This window comes from Phaethon aethereus (assembly GCF_964289735.1).
Source record: "Phaethon aethereus genome assembly, chromosome: 1".
Lineage (NCBI taxonomy): Eukaryota > Metazoa > Chordata > Aves > Phaethontiformes > Phaethontidae > Phaethon > Phaethon aethereus.
The window spans coordinates 2,670,800-2,683,533 of NC_138575.1; the positions used below are offsets into that span (position 1 = coordinate 2,670,800).

At 38.8% G+C, this 12,734-nt stretch overlaps 1 protein-coding gene across 1 annotated transcript in view; it reads left to right on the forward strand.

Annotated features, from left to right (window-relative positions):
- Window positions 1–12,734, forward strand: part of CHCHD3 (coiled-coil-helix-coiled-coil-helix domain containing 3) — a gene marked incomplete at both ends in the record, with an annotated part of 171,446 nt that overhangs the window by 44,956 nt on the left and 113,756 nt on the right. The window contains one exon of the mRNA XM_082010818.1: window positions 10,526–10,670. Coding sequence (XP_081866944.1) covers window positions 10,526–10,670 — 145 coding nt within the window. The remainder of the gene's footprint in view (window positions 1–10,525; window positions 10,671–12,734) is intronic.

Genomic DNA, 12,734 nt, shown 5'->3' on the forward strand with positions numbered 1-12,734 from the left:
ATAGAAATGGAAGTGTTCAGAAATGACGAAGTATGAAGGAAGCTGGATAAAATTAACATTAATAAAAACCCCAACCCTCATGGTAAGAAAGCATACAGCTTTTTTTTTTTTATGCTGATGTGTTTTATTTTTACACCTTCTTACATGGACTTCATAGTTAAGGATCATTTCCAACTTTAAAGACTAATGCCTCTTTAGATCTTTCTACATTTTATAGAGAAGAAGAGAGTATGATTTTCCTGATGTGGACTTTGAAACAGGAAATATTTCGATTTTGGTTGGCTGGAGGTAATGAAAAATTACACAGTTTATGCTTTGGACTTGAATGAGTTTATCTTGGATCACCACAGATCCATCAGATTGTGTAGCTTGGAGACTGTAATAAAGATATAACAACTAGCAAGTAATCATTTCCCTGAAAAGTAACGAAAAGAAAATGCTTAATCTTTGATAGCGTAATAAATTTTCAATATCCGTAATAAGGGCTGAAAACGATGTATCGCTATATTTGCTTTTGATATAGTATTGCTTACCAATTTTAGATTCCCTCTGCATTCTGGATTAATTAAGAATAGAGCGTGTAGTGGCCATCAAAGCACAAAACTAATATTATTTTTTTTAGTATTTCTCAGTGACTTGCTGTTGTTTGTGAATTAAAAGGCGTTTTTTTAAAATTATAATCTTTAATATCTGCAAGTGTTTTTCAAGAATGACAGAAATGGGTATTTTGAAGTAAACAATAGAGTGAATTCTTCTGGATTGAGAATTAAATGATTCATCTTGTTAGTGTGGCTAACATATTTTGTGCTGTGCAAGATTACAGTACCATGTCATAAATTCACATGGTAAAATTAACAATTTTCTTCTCTTGAACTCACGTGAAAAATGGATCTGTGAAGGACTGAAGTTTTCTTCAGAGTCCAGCAAAGTTTTATCATGCCTTTTTTTGGCATGTGTTTTTGTATTTCTTAAAAGAGATACAGAAAACAGACCGCTTGTCCCATCAGAGATACTTTCTTGTTTGTTTCTTACATTTCTAATTCTGCTGCCCAGTAATTGGAGAGTGGAGGTAGCTGCGTATTTTGACTTCACTTATTTTGTTGGACCTGGTATGATAACTGTCAGTTATTGATTTTAAGTCATTACTTAATTGAGGAATTACTTTTGTTGTTATTTTGTTTTGGGGTTTTTTGTTGTTACTATGATTTAATGCTAGTTTCATTTAAATAGAAATAATTACTTGAAACTGACATATACCACAGAAGATACAAAATTCTTAAAACCTAAAGAGCAGTGTTCTACATAAGTTTTTAAATATAGATGTATTCAATCTTTTTATTCCTTAATATGCATTAATTTAGGCAAATTTACTGTCAACTACAGTAAATTGCCAAGATGAGCTAAGGAATTGAGATGATTTTTTTTTTCCCCGTGATGCTTGTGATGAGCAACCATAATTGATGGGACTGTTGTGTGCTAGCTGGGTGCTTTCATCTGTGGCCTGTTTGTTTGGTGGCAATACATGGTACAGCATCACTGCCATGAGATTCCAGCTGTTCTTCGATCAAGTTGGGGCTAATTCATAGAATCACAGAATCATTATGGGTGGAGAAGACCTTTTAAGATCATTAAGTCCAACCATCAATCCAACACCCTCATACCCACTAAACCATGTCCTGAAGTGCCACATCCACACGTTTTTTGAACACTTCCAGAGATGGTGACTTCACCACCTCCCTGGGCAGCCTGTTCCAATGCTTGACCACTCTCTCAGTGAAGAAATTCTTCCTAATATCCAATCTAAACCTCCCCTGGCACAACTTGAGGCCATTTCCTCTCGTCCTATCGCTGGTTACTTGGGAGAAGAGACCAACATCCACCTCACCACAACCCCCTTTCAGGTAGTTGTAGAGAGTGATAAGGTCTCCCCTCAGCCTCCTCTTCTCCAGACTAAACAACCCCAGTTCCCTCAGCCGCTCCTCATCAGACTTGTGCTCCAGACCCCTCCCCAGCTTTGTTGCCCTTCTCTGGACACGCATAGTATTTGAGGTGGGGCCTCAGTACCGCTAGGTTGGGGAAATGTCATAATTGAATTAATCTGGGCTCTTCCATAGCTGCAGAGAAAGAGGATTTCCTACCAAAGCCGTGGGGTAAGCATTTCAGGCTTTCTTAGATACTGCTCTGAAATGTTTGGTGTATTCACACGTAGATTCTCTTTTACTTCATCTTGCATGAAGTATGTTCATAGCTACTTCAAGAAGTATATAATAACAAATGCCACTTAGAATCTCACAATCACTGCTTTTATAGAAAAAAAAAAATGAATAAAAGAGAGGAATGCATGTGCACAATGGTTATTCTGCTGAAATCAGATATTTCCCCTTTGGCTTTGGTCTGAAGATGTACTTCCCAGATGGTTGGGACAGATGTTTTGATCACATGTATAACTTTGATTTTTGCCTCTGTCTCTGCTGCCCACTCCTCAAAAAATCTAGATCTATGAACAAATTGGCTATATGTGAGAGAGCATCTTTTAGAGTTCTTCTCATTTTTCTGCTGGTGCAGGATTGCTCCTTGAGAATAATGTGGTAGGTTTTGTGTTCAGTTTTAACAGAAGCTGATTTAGGTGGAGTGTACTGCAGACATTATTTTGATGAAAGTGACTTCAGGAATAAAACAGTCCAAAATTTGTCTTGCAGTAGAACCTAACTACGATAACTAAAAATAGCAAAATTATTATTATTATGCCTCTATTTGTTCTGAAATACATGAATGTTTGATGGTTGGTATATCAGGATTTACCTATCCCGTTGCAGTTTTCTCCAGGATTTTTTTTTCCCTTGGTGACAGCAACATTCAATCGTAATTCTGTTTTAGGGTGGTTTTTTTTTTTGAGGAAAATCCAAACTTCATATATTTAGGTCTGCTTCTTTTGTTCAGTAATTTTAATGCATATGATGGTGCTCTGCTCTGACGGAATCCAAGGGGCTGCTGTCTCCACTGGCATGGGAATTACTTGAATTTAGGAATTTTCTCCTGAGGGATCTGGATTCAAGTTTTTCATTCAAATGGGTAAGCTTCATAACTGTCACAGTATTCATTACAAAGGGAACTCAATAATTTTTTTCTCCTCTAGCTAAGCTCTCAAGTTCAGTCTTTAAAGGCAGGAAGAGCCTCAGGCAGAGCATTTTTATTCTCTGATTTGACATAAGCAGGATGTTTGCAGTGCTGGGAAGCCTATTGGTACAAAGGTGTGTCCAGTTTTAGCCAGTACAACTTCTTTTCTTCCGACAAAAGCTTTTTTCCTCCTTGTTTTAATGCTGAAATATTGTCTATATTTATAATATCTATATTCAGGAGGTGGCCCAGTTTTCTACTTGGAGAGCATGCTTTCATTAAAACATATTTAACAAATGAATCTTTGCATCTTGGCACAAAAAAACCCCAGGAAGTTTTCTAGGTATTCACTGATACATTTTTTGATTTTTAATATTCCCAAGTTTGGGTTGTACTGATTTCCAGAACAAAGATGGGAGCTGATATGAGTATGTTGTTTTGAAGCATCATAATTACAAGAAGTATGGCCAGTAGGTTAATTATGTCAGTTGTTGACAGCAAGGATGTTCTCTTGCTTCCAAGATAAAAACTGAAGTACCACTGAACAAGCTAAAAATTGTTCAAAGAAAAATTTCAGGAACGTATGCACACGCTTTCCTGTCCTCAGTCTGTAAACTTCATGTTCACATAAATAGCAAAGTTAAAGGTATTGTTTGTTATTTTTTCTATTGCTTGACTTAATGTAGATATCTAATTACTTTTAGATATTTACGAGCAGATATGGCTAAGGATGGATGGAGATGTCTGTCTATTTAGATATGAACACCAGAATATAGTGCTAGAATTAACAGCAAAAAGACGACCAGGGTAAGCGTGGACACACTGCTAAAAGGAGCAGGGTCCCTGGTGATAAGGGAAATAGGGATGATGGTGGAGGTACTTTAAAGCCACTTACGTCATCTCTTTCTCTGTCCTGACTGTTAAGGCCAGCTTTCAGGAGTCACAGGACCCTGAGACCAGAGGGTGAGTCTGGAGCATGGATGACTTAACCCATTGTGAAGGAGGATGGGGTTAGGAACACTTAAACAGATGGGACATAGAGAACTTCCCTAGGGACTGATGAGCTGCACCCATGAGTGTGGAGGGAGCTGGCTCAGGCCATTGTGTGGCCACTCTTGAGTGTCTTTGAAAGGTCATGGTGATCAGAAGAGATTCCTGAAGATGGTGAGAAAGCAAATGTCATTCCTGTCTACAGGAAGGGCAAACAGGGAGATCTGGGGATTAAGACAAGAAACAATGGGCACAAACTGAAACACATAAAATTGCGCCTGCACCGAAGAGAACACTGTGAAGGTGGTCAAACACTAGATCAGGTTGCCCTAAGAGGTTATGAAGTCTCCATCTGTGGAGATATTCAAAGCCCACCTGGACACGGTCCTGGGCAACCTGCTCTAGCTGGCTAGGTGCTTGAGCAGGGAGTTTGAACCAGATGATCACACAACGTTCCTTCCAGTCTAAAGAATTGCATGATTATGTGAGAGAAGTGGACTGCACTTTATTTAATAAAGTAAGAGACAATAATCAAGCATTTAAAGGATGGGTAAAAGAAGTTACGATGTAGAATTTAAGAGTGCCAGAAGCTTTAGGGGTAATAAAAAGATAAGTGACTTTGCCATTGGATGTTTGTTTACTAAATTGCAAAAAGTACAAGTGTAATGCAAGAATAAATTTTTTTCATAGCATTCACTCGAAGTGTTGAAGGCAGGAGTTGTTGCTTTCTGTATATGATTGTATGCTGTAAAACAGCTGAGAGCATGAAATACTGTGAAGTGTTAATCCAAACTTTAGTTTGTAGAGGTTCTTGTTAATGCTTTATGTGTATTTTCAAATAGTGCTGTGGAAAAGGGATGGCATTGCATACTTTATTTCATTAAATCAGCTACTTTAACTAAGTAGCTATACACTTTTTGAAACAGTATTTCATAATTATTTAGAAGTATTTTATTCAAACTATCAACTGTGTAGAAAAATGTACAGCCAGCAGCCTTCTCTGCTGTTTCAGCACCTTTTTTAAAGCACTTTCTTTCTTTCCGTATAAATGATCAGTGTAACACATAATGTCTCTTGTCTGTTAACTAGAGCTTCATGCTTAAATGTAAGAACCATTATATTGAGCCTTTATATTCGTTGTAATTAAAAATGTCATTTTCAGTGGTCTATTTATGTGGAATTCTTGGAGTAGTGGACTGTACTGACAAGTTGTGCTATTTAACTCCTTATAAATTGCAGATGTGCACCTATCTTTTTTTTTTTTTTACTTTTGGCTAGATAATAATATAATTTATTACTGTAGATTTAGCTGATGTTTGCTTTTATTCAGCAGCAGTACATGCTGAATGCCAGTAAAATGAATTTGTAATGTCAAGGAAGAAAACTACTGTAAGTTGATGCAAGCAAATGTTTGAGATCAGCACGTATCTGCCTTGTGTTTGTTTCATTAAGCTCCTACAAGCCACCCAATTATGTAACTCAAATAAATGAAATTACTTCAAAATCCTACTTCTTTTGTTAAAACTCTGGTGAATTTAAATCGGTTGAGATGGGTAGTTAGGACTTTTTGGTGAGTAAAAGTTGCCTTCAATGAAGAAGTCTAGTGAGCGCTTCAGGAAGTTAACTAGTTTTTGTTCTCTAGGTATGATGAGATACATTCCTGATCACGCAAATGAGGATTAGAGTAGATAGGAAAGACTTTAAATTTTTGTTTTAAGGTGCTGCTATGAGCAAGGCAGTCTTGGATGTTTTTGAAGAACATAAAACAAGTATCTTTTTGGCATAAATTGTATCAAATTTGATCATAGAATAGTATAAATTTCTTTTATGATAGAATGCCAGGCAAGGCGGGACGGGGGGGGGGAATCATGAAGATGTTTGCTTTACGGCTTTTTTTGACTGAGTTGACCTGAGTGTCTTGATCTAGAAGTTTAATAAAACTATTAAAGGCATTGGTAAAGCTGGATACACAGGCATTGCCAGACCTTTGAGCTTACAGGCACAGTAAGGCAGGGAACTACTTTGGCTTGCAGCTCGCCTTTAGTGAAGGAGCAAGCTTTTGCTTCTGGACATGAGCACATAAATTGCAGAATTGCTTTGTGACATCAGCAAGTAAGTCTTGATGAGAGGAGGCATCTGGTTAAGCCAATTGAAATGAAGAGCAAGTAAACTCTTCATGTAGGAGAGGGGAAGAGGAATGTAGAGGAGAGTTGGAAATTCAAAGACAGAGACAAATTCAAAGAGTTGGAAAGACAAAGCTGTTAAAACTGTCTAATATTTCAGAGCCAGGCAAGAAGAGAAGTCATGTAGGAAAGCACTTCAAAAGTTGCTGGTTGAATTGGTGCCTTCAAAAAGGATTGCAGTTGATCAAAAGGTCCGCAAGACAGATGGATATACAGACATACAGATCAGCAAAGAAAGCTTTGTGCCACAAGTCATGGAGCCAAAAGAAGCCTAGAAATCAAAATGAGAACTGCTAGAAGTCATGTGGAAGTTTTCATTTTCTTTAGTCCAATATGTTTTAAACTAAATAGTTGATTTTTGTGTTTGTGGGTTGGTTTTTTTCCACTTATCAAAGAAGGATGATTTGGGGGGAGTAGAAGGCAATCCAGACAGCGCTGAAACTGCAGAAGTAAAATTAGTGGCAAAGATGTAACAAATCTTGAAGAGAAGATCTGTTGCTGATATAGAAGGGAATGGAAAATAAGAGACAAAATACACGTTTACCAAAGAGAAATAGCAGCAGAGAATAAATAATGTGATTCCTGCAATGAAAGAACACAGCTACTTTAAAACAAGGGAAACACAGTAGGCCTAATCTTGTTAATGGCTACTAAACCACTTGGCATCTTTAGATAATTACTGGTAAGACTGGAGAAGGTGGAGCTTTGTCATGAATGATAAATGGAGATTATTAGTCTGGAGGTTGGTTGGTAATGGGATTTCTCAGAAAGCAGTCGTGGAACTTACGTTAATATTTTTAGTTCTGAAAGATGCATGTAACAGAAAATTTGGTGATAACTATTGCAAAAGAAAGGTTAAGGTGTCTTATGTGAAGCCGTGAATGACATACCACAGAAGTGGTATGAAAGTGCAAGGTACTTCTGCTAACAAACCAACAAATGTTTTGGCATTGTAAATCTTCTATCTAGAAATAGCAGGGAATAAAAAAAATGGGAAGTATTAGTTCATCACCAAAGAGAAATCCTGTGGAAGTGGAGCATTTAGTTCTACAACAGCTGCAGGGAAGAGCTCATGGGTTGATCAGAGGAACATTTCTTATAAAAGGCTGAAAACATGGATTTTGTTTGCATGGAAGATGGAAGAATGGACAAGGCTGTTGTCTTAAAATGATCTTTGTCCCCAAAGTGAATGTGTTTAAATGGGGCAAGTATAAATTGAGTTTGGAGATTACAAGAACGTTCCTAAATCTCTTGAAGGTGAACTTCTACTACAGCCTTCAGGGGCAGTAGGCACAGCGGTAAAGTTTGGTGGGTTTTTTTTTCCTCCGAGGGGGACTGTGGTGGTGGTGGTTTGGGGGGGGGGCGGTTTGGTGGTTGTTTTGTATGAAGTTGATCAACTTATGCAAAGCATTACTGCTTAGCTGCAAAACTGTTAACTACCTGATGACGCGGTAAATGCTTACAGTTCTGTGATTGGATATTTATGCTGACTTTTACACCATTATAAGTGCATTTTTGAAGACATCAAGAAATCCTGCTTTAAGGAAGAAGGGCAGTCCGTAACTAAGAAGACTGAATTTGGATGCACTGTTATGAACAACACAGATAAAAATCTTTCAATTTTTGGTGTAAACATTTCACATCATTATTGGTATTGGTGTCAATGAGCAAGCTAGCATTAAATATTGTTTTTATCTTAAGATATTGGGAAAGAACACATCACTTAACTGTTCAGTAATATCATTTTACCTGTGGAGTGGGGGAAAAAAGAGGTGGGCGGATAGTAATTTGTTAAAAACATATAATGCATTACCAAAGGTGGGAGTTGGAAGTGAGGGACTTTGCCTGCGCTCCTATCAGTTACTATGTTGTGATGAAAGTTCCTTGGGGCATCGGTTTGGCAATGACAGTGAGATGCGATTGCCAACAAAGGATGCCATAGAATCCTTTTTCTGGGATTTTTATCATGTGGTGTACTTGGAAACCAGTAACTTACAGGATCAGGTGTAGGGTTGTACAACTTTGGCAGGGATTTTATAGGTGCCAATTTTGTGTGTCCTATCCCCATCCTTTCCTCTCTTGCTGTGGTAGGGTACAGCTGTTCATGGCCAAGAAGATAATCAGAACTGGAATGGCTATGAGGTAGTATCGAGATAACCTCGAGTAGTTTTAAACAGGCTGGTTAAGGTTGAAATAGCAAGTCTTGCCCTGAGTTCTCTGCTTATGGGAAAGGAGCATTATACAGCCATCGCTTCTGTCACTGGTGTGGCCGTACCCACAGTTGTATCATTGGCTGCTAATTCTGTGGGATGCCAGAGCATCTGATGAAAAGCTTTTTAACAGCTCGCTGTAGGGTGGGGAGTTAGCTGACTCGTGTATGTAGAGGAGATTCTGGGTCATCGTCTTGTAGCAAGTTTGCAGGAAAGGACACGCAGAGTTTTGGCAAAAGTAGAAAAGAACATCCGGTCCCTCTGTAGTGTACTTAGCAGGGAAGCTGAACGTAACAGCACAAAGGTTAAGGCATCAAAGGGTTTAGCTTGGCATTAGGAGCCCATTATTTTTAAGTGTTAGGAAAACTGATTTTCTTCTCTTTGCAAGAGAGGTTGAGAGGAGACCTCACGGAGGTTCATAATTCCAGGGGCAAGAAGGAGAAGACTTGAGAAGACTGAGTTCATGTCAAATATGGGAATAATTTGCCAAGCATTAGACGTAAACATCTAAGCGTTTTTTAGTTTTGGAGAGTTTGTAATGCCGAAGCCTCTGGCAGCCTTTTTCAGCTATTATCTGATTTCACATGGTTTAATTCCTCTGCATAAAGAAGAAACATTTTTAGGGGAAGACCACTTGTGGGAAGTATAAAACGAGGAAGGATGAGGAAGGAGCTTACTTCAGTCTCTGGAGATGCTGAATGCTTTCTCTGCTGTCTTTCACAAGAAAAAGCTGCTGAGACTTCTATTTTGACACTTTTTTTTCTTTTTAGACAAAACATGATTTCTGCAATGGAAAAGACAACCCATGTGTTTTGACTGCACCATTGATTGTCTGAAGGATTTGTTATATCAATGGTGCTGGAATAATTTGGGGGACCTTGGGAAATCACTTAATGGAATTTGGTCCATGTCTGCATAATCTGACTTTTTTGCTAGGGTAATTGAAGATGCTGCTTAATAAACTTCTTTATAAAGATTCCCAGTTGGTTGCTGCATTTGAGAGGGTTGTGTCTGAGCACAGAAGTAATACATCTTGTAATTGTCTTTTTTCCTCCCCACCTCACTTAAATATTTTCCCTGGGGAAGAATCTAATGTACTGTAATGCTAGTACCTTTTACAAAGTGACCCTACTCATTACAATTTGTTCTCTGAAGCTCCCTTGACAACATATAAATGCACTGAGAATACTTTAGCTTCCTCTCCATCACTCTTTCAAAAATCTATTTGAAAACCGGTGTTTGATACTGCCATTACTATTCTGAGTTCCCTAATGCTCACGCTGTGTTCAGTGTCACATCATATATGTAACAGATAAGTTTTATTAGCTAAACACTTTATGTATTTTCATGAAAATTAGATATGGTGTGCTTATATCAAGTACTATAGTGAAGATTTCAAATATATTTATGGTTTGTGACATAAAAATGTTGAGAATTTTCTGGGACTGGAGTTGCCTTTATTAATTCTGTTGCAACAACTTCAACAGCTGTTTTCATCTCATCCTCTCAAGTCACTGGGAAAGGATTATTATAGTTGTTCGGTCTTTTTGCACCTTGGTAAACAGATGCAGTATTTAGGCTTATGGTATGTCCAGAGACAGGGAAGCGTTATCCCATTGCAGAAAAGAATGGACCCTTTAGCTGGAAATTGGGTGCCCAGCGGCTGGTGGGGAGAAGGATTTTCCTGGGAAAAGGGGTCCTTAAAAGGTGAACAAAACTAACCAGCCAAGCAACCAACAGAGCTTTGTGCGTATTCTTGTTACTTAAAGATATATTTTCATAAAGCTCTTGAAGTAGTTGTGTTTTGTATGTTTTAATGAATAGCAATACTAAGGCTTGTAGCTTTTGTGTATTCTGATTTTGACACTTCAATCTGAAATAAACTTCTGGAAATTTTGTATCTGAGTATCTTAAGAAGCTGATAACGTATTACAGTGACTGCTTTTAAAGTGACTGTGCCTATGTCCTTTTAAACTACATTTGGAAAATATACCTTCAATATAAATTTCCCTCCCGCTTCTGTAGATTGAAACAAGAACAAATGTATGTACGTGATGAGTTTGGAAAACTTCTGGAACGAGAAAGGATTTCTTCAAATGAACATTTGACTCGAGCCATCCTTCGAGAGAGAGCTGCGACAGAAGAGGAGCGTCAGAAGGCACAGCGTTTTGTAAGTTCAGAAATTTTGTAGAAGTCTCAGATTTTTCAAACAGTCATGTCTTCAGACTTGTTTGAAACTATTGGTATGAGAGCAAAGCAGATGTCATCTTGTTATTTTTTCTTTATTACTAGCTAATATTGTGTAATCTTATTTTATTTCTTTTTATGTCAAATATCCCTGTCTTAAGAATAGCTGATTAGAAGGACCCTAACCTTTCTGAACGTTGCAAATATAATGTTTTCTTGTGTGTGTATGGATAATGTTACATGTCTTTTTTTCAGAAGGTGGAAAAGTATTAGGATAGTCTAAGTGTTTTTGCTAAATTTCTTTATTCTGTTAAGTTACAGACCACAAGAGAACTTTTCTAGAAATTACTTCCTTCATATTTAAAGGAAGTCCATATCTTCATCATTGACATACAGTGGGATCAGGTGCACCCTCAGCAAGTTTGCAGATGACACCAAGCTGACCGTGCAGTTGACACGCCTGAGGGACGGGATGCCATCCAGAGGGACCTGGACAAGTTCAAGGAATGGGCCCATGTGAACCTCATGAGGTTCAACAAGGCCAAGGGCAGGGTCCTGCACCTGGGTTGGGGCAGCCCCCGGTATCAGCACAGGCTGGGGATGAAGGCATTTAGAGGAGCCGGCAATGTGCGCTCACAGCCCAGAAGCCAACCGTGTCCTGGGCTGCCCCCAAAGCCGCGTGGCCAGCAGGGTGAGGGAGGGGATTCTGCCCCGCTCTGGGGAGACCCCCCTGCAGTGCTGCGTCCAGCTCTGGAGCCCTCGGCACAGGAGAGACATGGACCTGCTGGAGCGGGGCCAGAGGAGGCCCCAGCAATGCTCCGAGGGCTGGAACAGCTCTGCTGGGAGGACAGGCTGGGAGAGCTGGGGAGGTTCAGCCTGGAGCAGAGAAGCTCTGGGGAGACCTTCCTGCAGCTGCCAGGGCTGAGAGGGGGCTTGGAAGAAAGATGGGGACAGACATTTTATCAGGGCTTGTAGAGATAGGACAAGGGGTAACGGTTTTAAACTAAAAGAGGGCAGATTTAGACTAGATCTAAGGAAGAAATGTTTGACACTGAGGCTGGTGAACCCCTGTCCCAGGTTGCCCAGAGAGGTGGGAGATGCCCCATCCCTGGGAACATCCCAGGTCAGGTTGGACGGGGCTCTGAGCAACCTGCTTTAGTTGAAGATGTCCCTGCTCATGGCAGGGGGGTTGGACTAGACGGCCTTGAAAGATCCTTTCCAACCCAAACTATTCTGTGATTCTATGATTCTATAAATATTTCTGTGCTAGAAATCTGGCTAACAATAGGATTTAAGAAAGTATAATTTTTGAAGTTTGTTATGCACTAGAAAACAACAACAAAAAGTCTTAACTTGTGATAAGTTTTAGAATGAGAGGAAATGGCCTCAAATTATGCCAGGGGAGGTTTAGATAAGATACTAGGAAAAATTTCTTTATTGAAAGAGTGGTCAAACATGGGAACAGGATGCTCAGGGAAGTGGTCGAGTCACCATCACTGGAAGTGTTCAAAAAATGTGTAGACGTGGCACTTCAGGACGTGGTTTAGGGGACATGGTTATGTTGGGTTGATGGTTGGACCTGATGATCTTAAAGGTCTTTTCCAACCTTAATGATTCTGTGATTCTGTAATTGTTTCAAACCTTGGAACCAGTGCAGTGAAAAATGTTGCATCAAAAAATCATATTTCATTAGAGCCGAAGTATAAAAACTTCTTGACAAGGAAATTGTAAAATGTGGCTGACAGTTTTCCTCTGAAAACTGACACTATATATTTCAGTCCATTTCAAGTGCCTTGCAGATTTATAACTTCTTATATATAGCGGTTGCTTGCTATCTTGAGTCTGTATTGAGTCTTCCTTGTAAATATAATCAGTATTCTCTGAGGTATGAATATGCCTTTTTTTTAAAATTACTTCAGTATAAACAGTAAACAAATTGGTATTTTAAAGAAAAAACGTTTAAAATACTTATGTGAGCATTTGTATTAAAATAAATGGGATTACTCATGTCAGCATCTATATGAATATTTGTTTGGACCTCTACATT